The 18,249-nt window shown below is 55.6% G+C and overlaps 5 protein-coding genes across 5 annotated transcripts; 4 read left to right on the forward strand and 1 right to left on the reverse strand.

Moving 5' to 3' along the window:
* Positions 1-31: 31 nt before the first annotated feature.
* Positions 32-2,906, reverse strand: ASPZODRAFT_106723 (hypothetical protein). Its single transcript, XM_022720935.1, has 7 exons — positions 2,679-2,906; positions 2,590-2,627; positions 2,439-2,526; positions 2,230-2,376; positions 1,955-2,157; positions 1,427-1,893; positions 32-1,376 (listed from the first exon to the last, which is right to left on the reverse strand). The coding sequence occupies exons 1-7, from the start codon at positions 2,710-2,712 to the stop codon at positions 260-262; spliced, it is 2,094 nt and encodes a 697-aa protein (XP_022585333.1). The 5' UTR covers positions 2,713-2,906; the 3' UTR covers positions 32-259.
* Positions 2,907-3,019: 113 nt separating this feature from the next.
* Positions 3,020-5,657, forward strand: ASPZODRAFT_126771 (hypothetical protein). Its single transcript, XM_022721576.1, has 3 exons — positions 3,020-3,309; positions 3,395-4,506; positions 4,567-5,657. The coding sequence occupies exons 1-3, from the start codon at positions 3,178-3,180 to the stop codon at positions 5,537-5,539; spliced, it is 2,217 nt and encodes a 738-aa protein (XP_022585334.1). The 5' UTR covers positions 3,020-3,177; the 3' UTR covers positions 5,540-5,657.
* A 2,764-nt stretch (positions 5,658-8,421) lies between these two features.
* ASPZODRAFT_148230 (hypothetical protein) lies at positions 8,422-10,311 on the forward strand (the record flags this gene model as incomplete). The annotated part of the gene is made up of 2 exons (XM_022725345.1): positions 8,422-9,598; positions 10,268-10,311. The coding sequence occupies 2 exons, from the start codon at positions 8,422-8,424 to the stop codon at positions 10,309-10,311; spliced, it is 1,221 nt and encodes a 406-aa protein (XP_022585335.1).
* ASPZODRAFT_126773 (hypothetical protein) lies at positions 10,134-14,260 on the forward strand. Its single transcript, XM_022721578.1, has 5 exons — positions 10,134-10,406; positions 10,459-12,273; positions 12,348-13,165; positions 13,239-13,565; positions 13,623-14,260. Exons 1-5 carry the CDS (start codon positions 10,253-10,255, stop codon positions 13,938-13,940), a joined length of 3,432 nt encoding a protein of 1,143 aa, XP_022585336.1. The 5' UTR covers positions 10,134-10,252; the 3' UTR covers positions 13,941-14,260.
* A 97-nt stretch (positions 14,261-14,357) lies between these two features.
* ASPZODRAFT_126774 (hypothetical protein) lies at positions 14,358-17,865 on the forward strand. Its single transcript, XM_022721579.1, has 3 exons — positions 14,358-14,726; positions 14,798-14,919; positions 14,992-17,865. The coding sequence occupies exons 1-3, from the start codon at positions 14,629-14,631 to the stop codon at positions 17,529-17,531; spliced, it is 2,760 nt and encodes a 919-aa protein (XP_022585337.1). The 5' UTR covers positions 14,358-14,628; the 3' UTR covers positions 17,532-17,865.
* Positions 17,866-18,249: the final 384 nt, after the last annotated feature.

Consider the following 18,249-nt stretch of genomic DNA (forward strand, 5'->3'; position numbering starts at 1 on the left):
CATAGAATTACGACTATAACAAGAATATGATGGCATGGCGAGTTTATTAGACACGCAGTATTTTACCAAGTAATAGAATATTAGCTTGCTAATTCTATACACCGCACTTTGAATCCAGATCAGAGATGGTATCGCTAGCAACAGCCAAGGAGACACGGGGCGCCGACCAGCAGACAGGAATGAAGAGTAGCACGCAATCAGAGAGAGGGGCGAAAGAGACAACAGAAGACGCTGCGAGATTATAAGGCTCTTGGGAGATTTACTTGAAGAAATGGTGCCGTTTCTTTTCCTTCTTCGGTTTTCCCCCAGAGGGTAGCGAATGGCTGCCGCTGGAGGGTGGAGTGTTGTGTCCGCTTGAGCCCAACGACATGTTTCCCATCGCGGCCGTGGGAGGTGCATGACCGGCCGGAGATGGTTGTGCAGAGGCTGCAGACGGTGGTGCTGGCTGGGGAGGAGGATCCTTCTCGAAGAGATGCGCGGGGGCCGTCGGCTTGGGCCGTTCGGCGGGGATGTCGAGCCGGCGTTTGTCGACACTGAGATCACCGATCTGGCGTAGGAACAGGCTCGGGGTGAGCATGTGTGACGTGGCTAGGAACACATCCTTGCCCTGCGCTTGGGAGATCTCGTAGCAGGCCCGCGCCTCCGAATATGTCGCCCCGCCCGCCATAAACACGATGATCCGTTGTCGCGGCTGGTCCGCGGCGGAGCGAGTGCGCGCCCACGTAGGCTTCGCGCTGCGCAGCGAGGCCTGCGAAATGCCGTTCGCCGCCGACGCGCCGTCCGCAGCATCGTTCTGCGGTCTGGTGTAGGGAAAAGTAGTCGTGTCTAGAGTGCCTCGAATCTGCTCCTCCAACATTTGCTTCACGTTCAACTCGTACCGGGACAGGCTCGCCTCGTCAGATTCTGGATTGGCAGAAGGCGGTCGCTTGGTAAACAGCGGGGGGACGGCGGCTTTGGTGTCCTTCAGCGGTTTCTCGACCCGTGCGCCCAGAAGATCTAGATTGTAGACAACCTCTCCGTCCTGCGGAGGTAGTTGGGAGTGAGCCATGAGCTTCTTGATATCTCCCGCTAGCAAACCACCTCGATAGATAATGTACTGCAGGAGGAGTCTCAGTCGATCCGGACGATTGATGGATTCGTCGTCCAGCAGTTGTACAAGCTGTGTGGCGATATGTTTGACCTTCTTGTAGTTCTCATCAAGACCGGTTGCGAGACATTGTTCCACCAGGCTGACCTCAAGAAGTTTGCGGTCTTGAAAGTAATTCATGCACTCTTGCGCCATGTTCAGATGCAGGGTGTAGATGTTTTTGCCTTCTTGGAAGTCCGCCAGACCAGCCAACATGCCCTGGATCCGGTCCACATCGACCTGCTTGTCGCTATGCAAGGTTAGCCAAAGCCCGTCAAGAATATGGATTTTACTACTCACTCGTCCGCAAACTGAGCATTGGCGGCTCGGAACTTGGCAAAGTCCTCTCCGAGTTTGCCCAAGACGTCCTTCATGTGCATGTGGCGGTAGTCCACCCACACCTTGTCATGATCTCCGATCTCTAGCTCCTTTTCTTCTTCGTTAGGACCGCCCTGGTTGACGACAGTTTTATACGTGATTTTGTCCCCATCGTTGATGGGGAGCAGATCATGGACCATGGCCTGATACGTGAATTCATGAAGCAGCGGCGAGAAGAGATCCATTGAACGATCCACCACAAACAGTACGCCACGAGGACGGTTAGAAGGGGGCGGAAAATCTCGCTGGAACTGAGCAAACCGATCCATCTCTTCCTGGACGAATCGTGCCAAGTGCGAGCAAAGAACACTGGCCTCATGAGTCGGGACTCTAGGCCGGTAGTATCGAATAATAGGGTATTCCCCAAGCGAGGCGCATAGCGATACCACCTACAACGCCTTGGTTTAGTATGCTGTATTGTATCCTTCTATACTCTTTCCCTTGTCTCACCTTTTGCGCAAGACCCTGCAGATGTTCCCGAACCAGATTATTGCACGCCGGGTGGAACAGAATCGGAAAGCTCCACGGGTCTCGGAAAGTCACCACATGAGATTCTCTTGGGAAGAAGTCGATGTTCATGATTCGAAAGTCTGCAATCTGGTCCCGCGCCATTTGCGAACGGTCGATTCTGCTGCGTAGTTGAGGGTCGAGGACTTCATGCACATAAGAGTGCTGTTAGAACCAACGAACAGCGATCTCCGACCCAGGACACAAGGATGACTGACTAGACGTCCAGACTACAAACGCCCTCCGGTATCTCCTCCTCTCGAAATCGGCCATCAAACAGTCGACGATATGAGAAGCGGGCGACAGGATGTACAGAGCATCCATGTCCGGGTTTGCCTGTCGTCGATGCTCGATCTGCTCCACGTCTGCGGGGTGTCTCAGCTCTTCGTCTGTCCATCACGACAATTCCAGCCGGTCTCATCCTTACTCGTCACATTGAGATTGAGAATATCGTCCTGCTTGACCGCATTGTCGATCAATTTCCGGCTTGTCTCATCCACCACCAACACTTTCCACTATGTCATCCCCCCCTCACCGTCAGTCGCGATCAGCCAAAACGAGGACCACGCCAGCCATACCTCGTCACCGCCAGCATGACGGATCGTATTCAGGATAACTACATACTAGTCAGCAGTCTGTCTAGACCCAAACAAAGCAGCAAACTTACTCTCCTGCTGGATGGTGATGATGGAGGTGCTCATCCTGGCTGAACGGCACAGAAACACCAAGGTCTCACGGGATCAGACAGAGGAAAGAACACCTATAACACGGGGGCAGAATAGAAAAATCAACCGCCCAGGCACAATCAGACGCAAGGACAGGCAGAGGAGAAATTGAAACGTAGCAGGTCTCCATTCACCAAGTAGCGAACACTCCTGGAGATTCGAGTTGTTCCCCACCGCGGAGATAAACGTGACGGAAGCTCCTGAGCAAGTCTTTCCGCCCTCAGTGGCGACCTCTTTTTTTTTCTATCTTGTTTCTTTTTCTGGCCTGGTCTACAACGACAACCACGAACGGTGTGGCGTGGAACCCGGCTGTTATTTCTCGCTTTCGATCGATGGTCTCCTGGAGAGTGTCTGATTTTGACTGTCGACCCGGTTTTGGTGGCGGGGACTGCGTTTCAAGTGCCCTGAAATTTTGAAGACCGAACACCCAAGAATCTAGGAATGCAGCTATGGAGAAGCAGAGGCACGGTCTGCCTGTTCTGTGCGTTCCGTCCTCCGGTGTCTACGGCGCAGCGGGCGTTTACGACGTCGCTGGGGCTGCAAGGAGCGAGGCTGAAGCACAAGGGGAAGAAGGTAAGTCGTGATGACGTCGATGGGGATGAATGAGCTGCGTGGAGATGAACAAGTCAAGCTGATCTTTGTTGTCCATTGTCAATAGGGTCGTGAGAAAAGCCCTGCTGAAAAGCCATCGCAATCGCTCGGGAGGAGAACGCTTACCCCAGCCTTCCCGGATGTTGTCCAGTCTGCTCTTCTCGAGCTCCAGAAGGAGGTCGAGCGCAAAGATCCGTCGATGGCGGGATGGACGCGGTTTGAACGCCATGTCACAAACGCCTGCGAGCTGGACGCATCGCGACATAGGGGGAAATGGTCGTCGTTGCTGAGCACCAAAACGCAACTGCAGCAGGCGTTCATGGAACGAGGACAGAAGGGAGTGTCGGAGGCGCTCCAGGAACTCTATAAAGCGGAGGAATTCACCAACAACTATTCGGCGCCGAATTTGGAGCAGCACCGGAAAATTACCGACCTGCGCTACCCCCCCGAGTGGTATCCCCAGGCTCGCTCGATGCAGCGGGTAATCCATCTGCACGTTGGGCCGACCAACTCCGGAAAGACATATCATGCATTGAAGCGGCTGGAGCAGTGTCGGAACGGGTTCTACGCGGGACCGCTGCGTCTACTTGCACAGGAGGTGTACCATCGGTTCAAGGATAAGGGTGTCCCATGCAGTCTGGTCACAGGCGATGAGGTCAAGCTCCCGGAGGAAGGCCACTCCAGGATTGTGAGCAACACAGTCGAGATGGTGAGCTTTGCCGACCAGTACGATGTCGGCGTGATAGATGAGATTCAGATGATCGCGGACCCCCATCGGGGATGGGCCTGGACGCGAGCGGTGCTCGGCTCGCGTGCAGCAGAACTACACCTCTGTGGTGAAACCAGATCGGTGCCTCTCATCCGGGAACTGGCTGCGTTAACGGGCGACAAGCTCGAAATTCACCGCTACGAGAGACTGAACCCGCTGAAGGTGGCTGGCCAGAGTCTGAAGGGTAACCTCAATAACCTCCAAAAGGGAGATTGCCTGGTCTCGTTTTCCCGGGTCGGAATCCATGCGCTGAAATCCGATATCGAAAAGATGACCGGCCGGCGCGCAGCGATCGTCTACGGAGGGTTACCAGCCGAGATCCGCACACAGCAGGCCAACTTGTTTAATGACCCGAACAACGACTATGATTTCTTGGTTGCTAGTGACGCAATCGGCATGGGTCTTAATTTGTGAGTGCTCTCTTGGTCGCTCTGTATGCGCTGTCAACGCGCCCAACTGACTGGCTAAAGGAGCTGCAAGCGTGTGATCTTCGAGACACTGGTGAAACGAAATGCCAGCGGCCTCGTCCGCCTGACTGTGCCTGAGATCAAGCAGATCGGAGGGCGTGCTGGCCGATACCGGGCGGCTAATCAATCCCAAGGATCGAACAAAGCGGGCGACGACAACAGCAACGTGGGCTGGGTGACGGCGCTGGAGGACGTAGATCTCCCTTATATCCGCCAGGCGATGGATGTCGAGCCTCCGCCTCTGCAGGCCGCGGGAATCCTCCCTCCGGATGAGGTCTATCAACGCTTCTCGGAATACTTCCCGCGCAACGTCCCCATCCAGTACCTCGTCAAGCGGGTGATGGGTATTGCACGGGTGAATTCGCCGTTCTTCCTATGCGAGCCTCAAAACCAGCTGATGAATGCCACCATCCTGGACACCGTTCCAGATCTCCGAATTGAGGACCACCTCACCTTCTTGGCCGCCCCCTTGTACGTGAGAGACCCGGATGCCCGCGAGGCCGCGACCGCTTTCATCCGATGTGTGTCCCAGCACGCCGGGGGTCGTCTCGTGGACTTTTCCGAGCTGCACCTGGAGGTGCTCGAGCAGCCCGTCTCCGGCCTCAAGACGTACATGACCGAGCTCGAGAGTCTACACAAGTCCCTCATCTTGTACCTGTGGCTGAGTTTCCGCTTCGGCGGGGTCTTCACTGACCGATCCCTCGCGTCTCACGTCAAAGAACTGGTCGAGGAGCGAATGATGTGTGCGCTGGCCGAATTCTCCTCCAGCCTGAAGCTTCGCAAGGACGCCTCCCTCCGGCGCCAGATCGCGCTGGCCAAGCAAATCCACCTGCAGAAGATGCTCCTCGCCGAGGATGACACAGACCCCGACGAAGAAGACGAGATGCCGCTCGGTCTCGACTCCGAATCCAACCCGGACATATCCTTCATCGAAGAGACGGACAGAGGTGTCTCGTCTTCTTCACCTAATGCCTAAGAACGCGTGTGGCTTTCTGTATATTACTCAAGACTGATGGTGCCCATCACTCAATAGACTTGTACAACATGTATCATACGCTATATACTCTATTCAATCATGGAAATCAAATGCATAAATTAAAAATAACAAAATAACAAAATAACAAAATAACCACATATAACTATGTTCTTCCATTTGTATGGACTTATCTTATCGGTGGCGACCTCAGCGTCCTCAACTCAGATCTCCCGCCACATAATTTTCCGCGGTTTCCCTCTACCCTGTCGAGGTCAACCCCCCTTTCAAGCCGATAGCTTCCAGTGATTATCCGATATTCCATCCGTTTCAACCGGCTTCATTCCACTGCCCCAGTGGGCTGAGCTGCCATGGACGACCTACAGTCGCTGGAGCTGTTTTCGCTCGTGTCGCGTATCACGAGCGAGCTGCAGAACCACCTGGGCGTGAGCGACAAGACCCTGGCGGAATTCGTCATCGACCAGCATCTCAAATGTGGCTCGTTTGCCGAGTTCCGGAAGAGTCTCGAGGAGATGGGCGCCGAGTTTCCCGGGAGTTTGATGGAGAGTATCGATCGGTTGGTGTTGACGATGCATCCCAAGTACAAGAAGGGGAAGAAGCACGCGGAAGGGAAGGACGGACAGCACGAGGGTGCCGACGATATGGACGTCTTTGATGCGCTGGAGAAGAAGGCGCGTGTGTTCAAGGGGCTTGCTGTGCCAGATAAGGAGCCCAGTTGGGAGGGAGAGGAGGAGCAAAGGGAGCGGGCAAACGAGGACGACGCGAAAGCGGGCGCAATGGACGATACCTTTGCAATGCTAGAAGGCCTGGCAGGGAAGCCGAGGGAAGCTCCAGACGATAAGGGGCCCCGTAGGGGTCGGGAGGAGAGGGCCACCAGGAAACGGAGCAGGAGTCCCTACTACGGTGATTACAGCAACAACGATAACGGCTACAAGAGCGACCGCAAGCGGAGGGACAGGTATCGCTCGAGGTCGAGATCGCGCACCCCGCCTCGATCCCACAATACCCACAAGGGTCAAGATGATGTGGATGAATTTGGCCGGTCGACAAAGGGCAAATACGGGAGAGAGGATGGGTATCGCAACGGCCACACCGAGCGTCGCAGACGTAAAGACGACGACGACGACGACGACGAATACTTCAAGCGTCCCCCGCCTGTTGAACTCGACGACCAGCCGATAATATACAAGGTGTATGACGGCTGTGTGACGGGGGTGAAGGATTTCGGGGCGTTCGTGAACCTGCTGGGCGTCAAAGGCAAAGTCGACGGTCTCGTACACGTGTCCGCAATGCAAGAAGGCGCTCGCGTGAACCACCCGTCAGACCTGGTCTCGCGAGGGCAGCCCGTCAAAGTCAAGGTGATCAGCATCCAGGGCTCGCGGATCGGGTTGTCCATGAAAGAGGTCGACCAGCAAACCGGCCAGGACCTGATCCCCCAGCGCCGTCTGGCGTCTGGCGCGAACATGGAACGCCTCGATGGCTCATCAAGCAACGATCGATATGGGAACCTAAGCTCAGAAGTCCCGGTCATCGAAAATTCAAACGGCAGGCCGATGAAAAACCGAAAACGGATGACGTCTCCCGAACGATGGGAGATCAAGCAATTGATCGCGTCCGGTGCCGCCTCCGCAGCTGACTACCCGGATATCGATGAAGAGTACCACGCCACATTGACTGGAGAGGGCACTTTCGAGGAGGAGGAAGACGTGGATATCGAAGTTCGAGACGAGGAGCCTCCGTTCCTGGCGGGGCAGACCAAACTGTCTCTCGAGTTGTCTCCCATTCGGGTCGTCAAGGCTCCCGATGGCTCGATGAACCGTGCTGCAATGGCAGGGACAAACCTTGCCAAGGAGAGGCGAGAATTGCGACAGCAGGAAGCCCAAGATAAGGCCGCCGAACGCGCGGCCGAAGTTGATCTGAATGCTCAATGGCAGGATCCCATGATCAATCCTGAGGACCGTAAATTTGCCTCCGATCTTCGTACCGCTCAGCAGGCGAAACCAGACGACACGGTACCTGAATGGAAACGGGTGACAATGGGCAAGAATGCATCTTTTGGCAAGAGGACCAACATGACCATCAAGCAGCAACGTGAGAGTTTGCCCGTCTACAAGTTCCGCAACCAGCTGCTAGATGCTGTCCGTGACAACCAGCTGTTGATTGTGGTCGGAGACACTGGGTCGGGCAAAACGACGCAGGTCACCCAGTACCTGGCCGAGGCTGGATACGGAAACAAAGGAATCATCGGATGTACACAGCCTCGCCGCGTGGCCGCCATGTCCGTTGCGAAGCGTGTCGCGGAGGAAGTCGGCTGCAAACTCGGGGCAGAGGTCGGATACACGATTCGTTTCGAGGATTGCACCAGCCCGGACACCAAGATCAAGTATATGACTGATGGAATGCTCCAGCGAGAGATTCTCCTGGACCCGAACTTGAAGAAGTATTCCGTCATCATGCTGGACGAAGCCCACGAGCGAACCATTTCTACCGATGTGCTCTTCGGTCTGCTCAAGAAGACGATTATAAGGAGGCCAGATCTGCGCCTGATCGTGACGTCGGCGACCCTGGATGCAGAGAAGTTCTCCGAGTACTTTAACAAATGCCCCATCTTCTCGATCCCCGGTCGAACGTACCCCGTGGAGATCATGTACTCCAAGGAACCTGAGCCGGATTACCTGGACGCGGCTCTCATCACCGTCATGCAGATCCACCTGACGGAGCCGGTCGGTGATATCCTTGTCTTCTTGACCGGTCAGGAAGAAATCGACACGGCATGCGAGATCTTATATGAACGAATGAAGGCTCTTGGGTCCACGGTCCCAGAACTGGTCATCCTCCCAGTCTACTCGGCATTACCCAGTGAGATGCAGAGTCGAATCTTCGAGCCCGCGCCATCTGGTGGGCGAAAAGTCGTGATTGCCACAAACATTGCCGAGACGTCTATTACAATTGACAACATCTACTACGTGATCGATCCTGGGTTTGTGAAGCAGAATGCTTACGACCCCAAACTCGGTATGGACTCTCTGGTGGTCACCCCGATCTCACAGGCCCAGGCGAAGCAGCGAGCTGGCCGCGCTGGACGAACCGGTCCTGGCAAGTGTTTCCGTCTGTACACCGAGGCAGCCTATCAATCCGAGATGCTGCCCACGACGATTCCCGAGATTCAACGGCAGAATCTGTCGCACACGATTCTCATGCTCAAGGCTATGGGCATCAACGATCTCCTGCACTTCGACTTCATGGATCCGCCGCCCACCAACACCATGCTTACAGCCTTGGAGGAACTGTATGCCCTGTCTGCGTTGGATGACGAAGGGCTTCTGACACGGCTTGGACGGAAGATGGCCGACTTCCCCATGGAGCCAGCGCTCGCCAAGGTTCTGATTGCCTCGGTCGACATGAGTTGCTCGGAAGAAATGCTGAGCATCGTGGCAATGCTGAGCATCCAGTCCGTCTTCTACCGGCCAAAGGAGAAGCAACAGCAGGCCGACCAGAAGAAGTCGAAGTTCCACGATCCGCATGGTGACCACCTGACGCTGCTCAACGTGTACAACGGATGGAAGCAATCCAAATTCAGCAACGCCTGGTGCTTTGAGAACTTCATCCAAGCGCGCCAGATGCGACGTGCGCAGGATGTGCGCCAGCAGCTGCTGGGGATCATGGACCGCTACCACCACCGGATCGTCTCCTGCGGCCGGAACACCCTCATGGTGCGCCAGGCGCTGTGCACCGGGTTCTTCCGTAATGCGGCGCGCAAGGACCCGCAGGAGGGATACAAGACGCTCGTCGAGGGCACGCCGGTCTACCTGCACCCCAGCTCCGCGCTGTTCGGCAAGCCGACGGAACACGTCATCTACCACACGCTGGTGCTGACCACGAAGGAGTACATGCACTGCACAACGGCCATCGAGCCCAAATGGCTCGTCGACGCCGCCCCGACCTTCTTCAAGGTCGCCCCCACAGACCGGCTGTCCAAGCGCAAGAAGGCAGAGCGCATCCAGCCCCTGTACAACCGGTTCCAGGGCGAGGACGACTGGCGTATCTCCGCCCAGAAACGCCAGGGCAGAGGTGGTGGTGGTGGAACATGGGGCTGAGAGCTTCTTCCTCTTCATCTCATCTCCTCAGCCAGTGTATATTTGGGTTCGGTGCATATCATTTCTTCCATCTTCTCTAGCCATTCCCAGCTATCTTATCCTGTAGTGATAATAAATCCATCGATTTAGCTAATTAACGATATGGCGCGAGTATAGAAACAATACCTTGCACACCAATGGAATTTCCAATAATAAACCAACCCCTGATGTTAGAATCTAATACTCACATTATGAATTCTGAATCATTTCCATAGTCCTCTGTAGCCATTCTTTGTTGTATCAACGAAAAGTTGATGCCTCAGGCATGCTCCAGGCACCACGGCTGAATTTTGCCCTCCCAAAGAAGCCTCGACTTCAACGAACCAACTCTTCCACCATCCAACAGTTGCCGCTGCCTGTAAGTCGTGTGCAGCCATCAGATCCGACGGTTGTTTTATCCAGTTTGATCTTTTCTACTGCTTCTTCTATCCTCAAGCAGTCGTTGTCTAGCAGCAGGCGCTGGTGGCCAATGAGGACCCGCAAAACTCTGCTCCAAAGATCCGTTTGCTGAGCAACAGGGCGAAAAAAAAAAGAGGCCCGTCAAAGGCGCATCACCACCATGTCGCATTCGGAGAGCCACGCATCGCGGAACAAGCGGAGGAAGCTGGATCGCGATGATGCCCCGTCTAGAGGAAGAAACGAGGAGATCACCTCCCACCGCCAGCTGCGTGAGCTGCTGGTTTTCCAGCAAAACGCCACAGACTCCAAACACAGTAAGATTGCAGCTGGAGAGATCTATTTTCTAAAGATACTTATACGAATTAGGAGTGAACAAGTTCAAGGAGTTTTTGTTTTCAATCGGCCAGGCCGAGAATGAGCAAGACAAGGCGAAGAGACTTCGCGAGCTGAAGGCGTTCTGCGACTCGCAAATCTCCCGCAAACGCTCCTCCAAGCAAGAGGGAGAGGAAGGGGAGGAGGAAGATGTCAAGTGTTTCCCTGATCTGCTCCAGATGTGGAGCTTTGCCGAGAGCAGCAACAACGAGTCTCTGCTGACCGTGATTCCGTCGACGCTGGCCATCTTCATTAATACGATCTCGAGCCAGCTGGAGTTTCGCGACTTTGGGCTGGCGCTGTGCAAGTGTCTGCTGCAGAAGGATCAGCTGCGACTGTTGAACCGCGGGCTGACGGCCATCAAGTCGAAGGAACATCTGATCTCGCCATGCCTGCGCCTGCTGACGGAGGTGGTTGGCTTCGACGGTGGCGCCGTGGCACGCCTGCTCTACGCGAAGCGGGACATCACCTTCAAGCGCATTGAGGTGTATCTCACGCCCAACAAGGCGCAAATCGAGGAGGCGGCCGAGGACTCGAGGAAATCGACGCTGCGCCGGAACGCTCAGAAGTACGTGCTTGCCAACCTGCGGTTTCAGCATGTGTCGGCCAAGAGCGACATCATCGAACAGCACAAGGTCATCCGGGCCTTCCTCGAACATGTCCGGAAGGACCCGCGAGACATGGTCCTCGACATCCTCAAGGCGGTCGATCGTGATATCGTCCAGGACGCGGCTCTGTCGCGGAGTGCCAAGACGAGGTTCTTCAGTCGCTGGAACCTGGAGCGCCTCGTCACCTTGTACGGGTACGACCGGGAGTCCGACGAACCGAGCTCGGAGGGGCCTTTGATCGCCAACGAGGTGCACAAGCTACTGATGAACATCTGCCAAACACCCGGGCTGGGCGTTCTCCTACCCGACTCCGGCTGGTATCCCACCGGCAGTGACCCGGAAACTCTCCCGACGGACGACGATAGCTATATCGAGCTCGGGCTCGACTCGGCGGTCTACGTTGACCGATACCGAGAGTCGGTGCCCGTTCGCAACGGGAATCTGTCGCACATCGCCCAGGTGCTCCGGCCTGATATGGACAACCTGCAGATTGAGCTGCTGGTGACCATCTTCAAGGCCGCGCCGGAGCTGGTCGCCGATTTCTTCACCAAGAAGACCATGTTCGTGTCGGATCCGAAACCCACCTCCTCGTGGATGGCCGAGTCGGCGTTCCTCTTCTCCACGGTTCAGCTGCCCGTCCCGACGAACTGTGGCTGGAAGGACAAGACACCTGCGATGCCGCCCCCGGTCTCCGTCGTCATCGAGAGCGTCCTCCCCCGCCCCCTGACGCACAAGATCCTGACCCGGTGTCTGAACCAAAACACCGAGATCGTCACCCTGTTCGCTGTCCGCCTGCTGACGGTGGCGTTCAATAAGCTGAGCGCCGTGCTCAAGGTCTTCCGCGCCACCGATCATGGCCTTGGCCAGCCGTTTTGGAATCAGGCCGCTACGAAGCTCGTGACCGAGTTCTGCCGTCGGTGCGCAGCCATGAAGGATGTGATTCTCTTGTTCCGGCGGACCGCCAAGGAAGATTTACAGCAACAAGAGGCCGTGACAGAACTGTTGGCGTGCTTCTACGATGTGATGCCAGACATCGCCTTTGAAGAGGGCTTCGATGTCTCGCTCGTGCTTGTGGACGTCCTGAAGAGACTGGAAACAGACGGTCTGAGTGCTGACGACTCGGAATCGCTGATCAGTCAATTGCAACATCTCATGAAGATCGCACAGCGGTCTGCATCCATGCGTTGGTGGCAGCAGCCTGGTAAATATCCCTTTCCCCTCCCCCCATTTTTTTTTTTTTTTGTTTTTATCTATGATGATAATAACACAATCTAGCCACCATGCAATACTCTGCCTTTTCGTCAGTTTTCAAAGTTCTCGTTGCTACCTCTGATAAAAACGCCACTCTCCCGATCCAGAGTCTCCTTAGGAGTGTGTTGGTAGAGAATTCCGTCATTTATGATGCCCCTGCATCGTTTGAGGCATTGGTGTCAAGTCTGGATGTTTCCGACTCTGCCTCGTTGCCCGGCCAGCTCGCTTTCCTCGACAACTGCGTCTGTCGGGTCGCGAAGAAGCCCGTTCACTACCAGGACCTGGTCCATTCCATGGCCACAAGCGACCTGCGATCTGTCAGCCCTCTCGTGGCAGCCATTGTGGAACAGTGGCCCTTTGTCGTTAAGAATGGAGATGAAGCGGTGGAATCGGCGGTTGCCTCCTGGATTGCTCGGTTCTTAGGGAAGTTAAAGCATTCAGGCGAAGACCGCCACGCGTTGAAAAGGGCACGAGATGAGCTGCTCGATGCGACTGAGAGGAAGAAAACCAAGTCTGTTTTGAAGAAAGCCCTGAAAAATACAGACCAAGTGGCAGACGGAGAAGAAGAAGAACAACAAGACGATTCTGACGCCGACGAGATGGAAATTGATGAGCCAGAGTCGAAGCGTGAATTACCGACGGTCGACCTGGAGGAGATCTTTGGGACCATGCCCACCGAAGGCAAAACCCACAACGCCCTGCACCGATGGGAGAAAGAGGAACTCGAGGCCGCTATTGAGCAGGGTCGGATTGCCGAGCTGATGCTGTGTCTGTGTTCTTCGTACGAGGAAGTGCGACGCCAGGCGTTTGTGAATATCTCTCGCTTTATGCTGAAGATCAAGGTAAGACCTTTCCTTTTTCTTTCTTTTTTTTTGATACCATCCAGTTTGTTACACTTGCTCACCCCCACCCAAGGATTCAAACTACACTGAATGGCGTACTGTCTACATCCTCACCGGCGAACTGCTGGAAACCGTTCAAAGGCTCGGTCTTGAGACGCCCGTTCCGTGGGTTGTGGGCGAGTGTGCTGCCAGCTGTCTGGCGGTGCTGACGAACCCGATGCACAAGCTGTACGGCAAAGTCAACAAGTTTCTCCAGAAGGCTCCGTCCTGGGAGGTCGAGAAGATCCCTTCCTTCTGGATCGACAAGATCCTTCTTCACGAACCGGAGCTGGACGACGGATACTTTGAAGAGGTGGGCTGGTTGTTGGATCTCTTTCTCAAAGGACTCCGCACCGACATTGTACGTTCATTCCTTCAACTATCCATGGTCGAACCCCCTTTCTCACTGACTGTTTAGGATATGGAAATCTACCGTCGGGCGAACGTGTTCGAGCGCCTTCTCTCCCTCTACGAGTCACCCACCGTGGGCGTCCCCGCTAAACGCAAGGTGCTCCAGCTGGTATACCGCGCCTCCCAGGTAGGCGGGAGTGCCACGCTGGCGACCCGCGCCGCGATCTTTGCCTGGATCCAGAGCCAGATCTCGCTCGTCAAGGATCAGGAGGCCGCCACGGTCGCGGCGTTGGCCTCTGCCCTGTACCGGTCGGCGGACCAGGAGAGGCTGGCGAGCTGGAGCGGGGAGTCTCTGGCTCGTGTGGTGAAGCAAGTGACCTCTTAACTTGCTCCCTTGCTCTCTCAATACCCATCTACTCTCTATATCATTGACTCATACCACTTATATACTGAAGCTAGTCACTAGTCACTAGTTAATCCATGTACTCAGCTACGGTGTATGACTCGTGAAATTGTACCCGTAGAAATAAAAACCAGATAGCTGAAATCATTCAAATCCTTCAAATCCTAATTTTCCACCTCAGTTTCTCCCTAATCCAGCTCTATTGGTGCTGTTTGTTCTCTTTCGGGCCCTCATCAACTTCTTTCTGCTGCCCGCCCCGACCACGACTTTCTTCTCCCACCGCTCTCGACTTCCCCCCCCCCTCCCACTCACCACCACCAGCTTTTTATCCCCAGTCTCTCTCACCTCACCTCATCAGCCTCGTGTCTCCCGACTCCCCAGCTGACCCCCCAACGCCTCTTTTCGGTTCTCACCCGTTTTCCAACCCCTCCTCAAAGCCTCGACCCTCGCCTCTCCGCCTCGCCACTGGCCAAGGCCTTGCCCGCCTCGGAACAGGAACGAGCTCGAGGAGAGCCAGCCAGTCACCGTGGCCGTTTCTCTCAATCCACTGAGCAGCTTATCTTGAGATTTATTGATTTTTTCGTGCTGCTGGCCCGATGTTCTGAACATTTCCTCGCACTGGTTCCCGCCACACACACACACACACACACACACACACACAGCCAGCCCCATGGCGCGACGTTACCAGATCGACGAGCTGCTCGTACTGCGCAGTTCGCCGCTGGTCACTAAGCCGACGAGTCTGCCGCCGATAGAAGAATGGATGGGGTAAGCGAGGGGGAAAAAATTGTTTTCTATGGATGGAATTCTTAATTAAAAGACTGACGGTTGTTGAGCAGTCCGATCCCCGACCCAACCGCCCAACGAAAATCTACAAACCATAACAACCCAAACGAGCCGGTTTCGAATAGGAGAGGGAGTATATTTGAACCGCGCCATACGTCACGTAACTCCAATCCAGGTGAGTGGGATTCGTTTAGACAAGGGGACGGACGGACGGACGGACGTGGATTGTTGACTCATTTCGACACAGAGGATATCATTCTAGGCCCACCCAAGACGGCGTTTGCGTCGGCTTCCCGGACTCCCGGCAAGACCTCGATTGATGCCACTGACCGGTCGATCAGGTTACCGGACACGGACGAGAATAAGCAGGACCGGTACAACTTTCGAGACAAGTTTTTCAACAAGGACCGCGATGGCGCCGACAAGGAGCTGGACCGGCGCGACACTCGGACCGGCGTCCTGACCAGCCGACGCGGAGACAGAGAGGACTGGAACAACGCTCGGTCCCGCCGGCCCTTTGGCAGCGAGGAGAACCAGCAGGAACGCAAACCCAAGCGGAACGGCGACCCCGAGCGCTGGGGGGGCGGGGACCGTGACTCGCGAGACTTCAACGCCGAACGCACCCTCAAAGACAAAGACGGACGGTACTTGGTCAAGCGAGAGGGCCAGACTCCTGCCACTACCCGCGCCCGCCACGAAGGAAGCTGGTTCCGGGAAAATGAAGTCAACCCACCTGTTCCTTCTTCGGAGGTAGCTGCCGACGCAGTCGACGGCGACAAGCCCTTTATGCGGAGCAAGGAATGGCGGCGAGGAGACCGACACGGCGCTGACCGTGACTGGACCCGTGGCAACAAAATTGAACAGGACCCCGAATGGCTCGATTCCGGTGATCGCGATGAGAACCGCCGGGTGCATACTCAGGAAGACTTTGAGCGTTGGAAAGAACGGATGAAGGCCGGTTCATCAGCTCAGACACCCGTCGAGGAGATCAAGTCTAGGAACAGTGAGATGCCTGCTGCGGAGCCCCCGACTGCCAACAGACCAGAGAATGTTGGTAGAGCCGGAGGTGGAGGCGAGTCTTTCAGTCATGGCGGTAACGCCTCCTTTACACCGCATGATGGTGGGATGGAGAGGTTCTTCGGTCTGCTGGGCGACATCAAGTCGGTACCCGAAGTCAGCACGCCGACCTCGACGGAATCGGTTTCCGTATCCACCACGGCTGCCACCACCATGGCTACTGCCATAGCCACGGCCAAGAAAGACAACGGCACCGTTCGGTCTGTCAAGTCGTCTCGCTTCGCGGGTCTCTTCAGCCCCCCTCCCGAGAGCCCATCCAGGGAGAAGGAGTTCGATGGCCACATGATGCTACCTGTCACAGGTGTACCCGCCTTGCCATCCCATGATGCGGACCAGGAGGGATTTCAACGCATCTTACTGATGCTGGGAGGCGGCGGCGGCGGGGGAGGAGGAGGAGGAGGAGGAGGAGGAGGAACAGCGAGATCTCGCAATGCTACCCCACATATCGACCAGATGCAGCAGCCCGGTCCTCCTCCTCCTCCTCCTCCTCCTCCTGTTGCTGCTGCTGTTGCTGCTCCTCCTCCTCCTACGGCGGCACCTCCTCCGATTGCACAGCTAGAGTCAACACGTGGTCCTCCTGGGCTATCTTCTCCGTCGCGAGAGACTCTTGGTCGACAAGACTACATGTCTGCACTCAGAACTGGACCTGCTGCTCCTCCCGAGGCTATGATGGCGCACCACCACCCGATGAAAGAAGCCCAGGCTCGGGATAGGGAACACTTGGCCCGCCTCATGCAGCAGATGAGAGTCACACCTGTCTCCAACCCTGTGCAGGGCAATAATCACCACCCGCAACCCCAGAGCGCAGGTCCTATCCCCGGCATGTTGAACCTCCCCGAAGGCCTGTCTCGGCATGTTCCGGGCATGCCTCCGGTTCAGAAGACGCCGAACTTCATCGACGACCCAGCCATTGCCAACATGCAGCGACCAGACGGTGGCCCGGTTGACCAACACCGTCGTCGGCCACCACCGACCAATGGCCCTCCTCCCCCTCCTCCCCCGCCTCCTCCGATGGGTTATTTTGACGAGATTCCATTCCCACAGGGTGCCCAAATGCCCATCACCCCCGGTGGAAGCCGGATCCCTCCCCCCCCGCCTCCTCCTCAGGGCCAAGGCCATCATCCTGCCATGGGTCTTCAGCGTCCTCCTGGGTTCGATCACATTCCTCCTCCCGGTTGGAACGGACCGCAAGCCCCTGGCGGCCCTCCCCCTCCGCCTCCCCCTCCCCATCCTCAACAAGGTGGTGGTGCTGGAGGAGGACCCAGCCCTCTTGCCCCGCCTCCGGGGATCCCGACCCCGACACGGGGGATCAACCCCAATTTTATCAACAACGTCATGCCTATTCACGGAAACATGCCTCCAATGAATGACCGTCAACAGTTCCCTCGCAACCCTATTGCTGGAGGCAGCAGTGGTGGTGGCGGTAGTGGCGGAGCAGGTGCTGCTGTCTTCGGACCTCCTCCCGGCATGATGCTTCCTCCGGGCTATATGAACATGAACATGAACGGGCCCCCGCCGTCGGGATTTCCACCCATGCCTCCCAACCCAGATGCCCTGATGGGTCTCGCCCATGGGGCACAAGTGCCTCCCTTTGGCGGCCAACCCGGTCCGCACGCTCCGCCCCCGTCCTCGCGTCACCTGCTGGAGATGTTCGGTCAGGCTAACGGCGATGGCCGAGGCGGCATGATTGGACCTGGACATTTCAGATAAGTCTCAACTGGTGGAAATCGTCTTGGTCTCTGGTGTAGTTCTCCCGCGCCTTGTCTTTCTTTTTTATTTACTACTCTCTCTCTCTATGGGTTCCCATCAGGTTCCCCCCCCCCCAAATGCCTCCCTTTGAAGTCTGATTGTTCAACCAATGCGCCTCGTTCCCATGTTGATGTATCTTTTTTTTTCCCCCTTTCCTTTCCTGTCTTTTCTTGCTGTATGTGTCATGAAAGTCGGCGGGGGGGGGCAAGACGTGGCGCGGTGAGCCTTCACTCAGAGACCGATGACACATGTTGTTGACTTGACTCCAGAGAAAGAGATGGTGTAGTGGCTTGTTCATCTAGGAAAATCCTCGAGAGTCTCGATCTAGTCTATCCATCTTGTCCAGATAGCAATCCTACACTACATCAATATCTACTTCTCTTGTAAGCCACAGCTATAGATAATGTCCACCCTGGCAACCTCGACAATAGGTCCACTCCCTTTGGATAGCTGAGTGGTCTATTGTCTCAAGATGAATAAAAGGTGGGAGAAGAAAGTCATTCACTGCTTCTGAATACCTATTCAGTTGTTTCATCAATGGAAAACCAGCCTCCCAGCCTCTTTGTCTCTGATTAACATGGATACAATAGTGATATCAAACAACTGAGGATGTTTATAATAGAACTTACAGCTAAATATCTCTCACTTGTCATAAAATCTCTCCTTTCTCCCTTCTCCT

This window comes from Penicilliopsis zonata, assembly GCF_001890105.1.
Source record: "Penicilliopsis zonata CBS 506.65 unplaced genomic scaffold ASPZOscaffold_1, whole genome shotgun sequence".
NCBI classification, from domain to species: domain Eukaryota; kingdom Fungi; phylum Ascomycota; class Eurotiomycetes; order Eurotiales; family Aspergillaceae; genus Penicilliopsis; species Penicilliopsis zonata.

What these genes read in the sequence shown, in the direction of transcription:
- ASPZODRAFT_106723 (XM_022720935.1), bottom strand. Translation starts at nt 2,712, where the DNA reads ATGAGCACCTCCATCATCACCATCCAGCAGGAGA. An exon ending in TGCAGGGTCTTGCGCAAAAG is followed by an intron (nt 1,894 to 1,954) that starts GTGAGACAAGGG and finishes AAGGCGTTGTAG; the next exon opens with GTGGTATCGCTATGCGCCTC. An exon ending in AATGCTCAGTTTGCGGACGA is followed by an intron (nt 1,377 to 1,426) that starts GTGAGTAGTAAA and finishes AACCTTGCATAG; the next exon opens with CGACAAGCAGGTCGATGTGG.
- ASPZODRAFT_126771 (XM_022721576.1), top strand. Translation starts at nt 3,178, where the DNA reads ATGCAGCTATGGAGAAGCAGAGGCACGGTCTGCCTGTTCTGTGCGTTC. An exon ending in TGAAGCACAAGGGGAAGAAG is followed by an intron (nt 3,310 to 3,394) that starts GTAAGTCGTGAT and finishes CATTGTCAATAG; the next exon opens with GGTCGTGAGAAAAGCCCTGC. An exon ending in ATCGGCATGGGTCTTAATTT is followed by an intron (nt 4,507 to 4,566) that starts GTGAGTGCTCTC and finishes GACTGGCTAAAG; the next exon opens with GAGCTGCAAGCGTGTGATCT.
- ASPZODRAFT_126773 (XM_022721578.1), top strand. Translation starts at nt 10,253, where the DNA reads ATGTCGCATTCGGAGAGCCACGCATCGCGGAACAAGCGGAGGAAGCTG. An exon ending in GCGTTGGTGGCAGCAGCCTG is followed by an intron (nt 12,274 to 12,347) that starts GTAAATATCCCT and finishes AACACAATCTAG; the next exon opens with CCACCATGCAATACTCTGCC. An exon ending in GCTTTATGCTGAAGATCAAG is followed by an intron (nt 13,166 to 13,238) that starts GTAAGACCTTTC and finishes CCCCCACCCAAG; the next exon opens with GATTCAAACTACACTGAATG.
- ASPZODRAFT_126774 (XM_022721579.1), top strand. Translation starts at nt 14,629, where the DNA reads ATGGCGCGACGTTACCAGATCGACGAGCTGCTCGTACTGCGCAGTTCG. An exon ending in CCGATAGAAGAATGGATGGG is followed by an intron (nt 14,727 to 14,797) that starts GTAAGCGAGGGG and finishes GTTGTTGAGCAG; the next exon opens with TCCGATCCCCGACCCAACCG. An exon ending in GTCACGTAACTCCAATCCAG is followed by an intron (nt 14,920 to 14,991) that starts GTGAGTGGGATT and finishes ATTTCGACACAG; the next exon opens with AGGATATCATTCTAGGCCCA.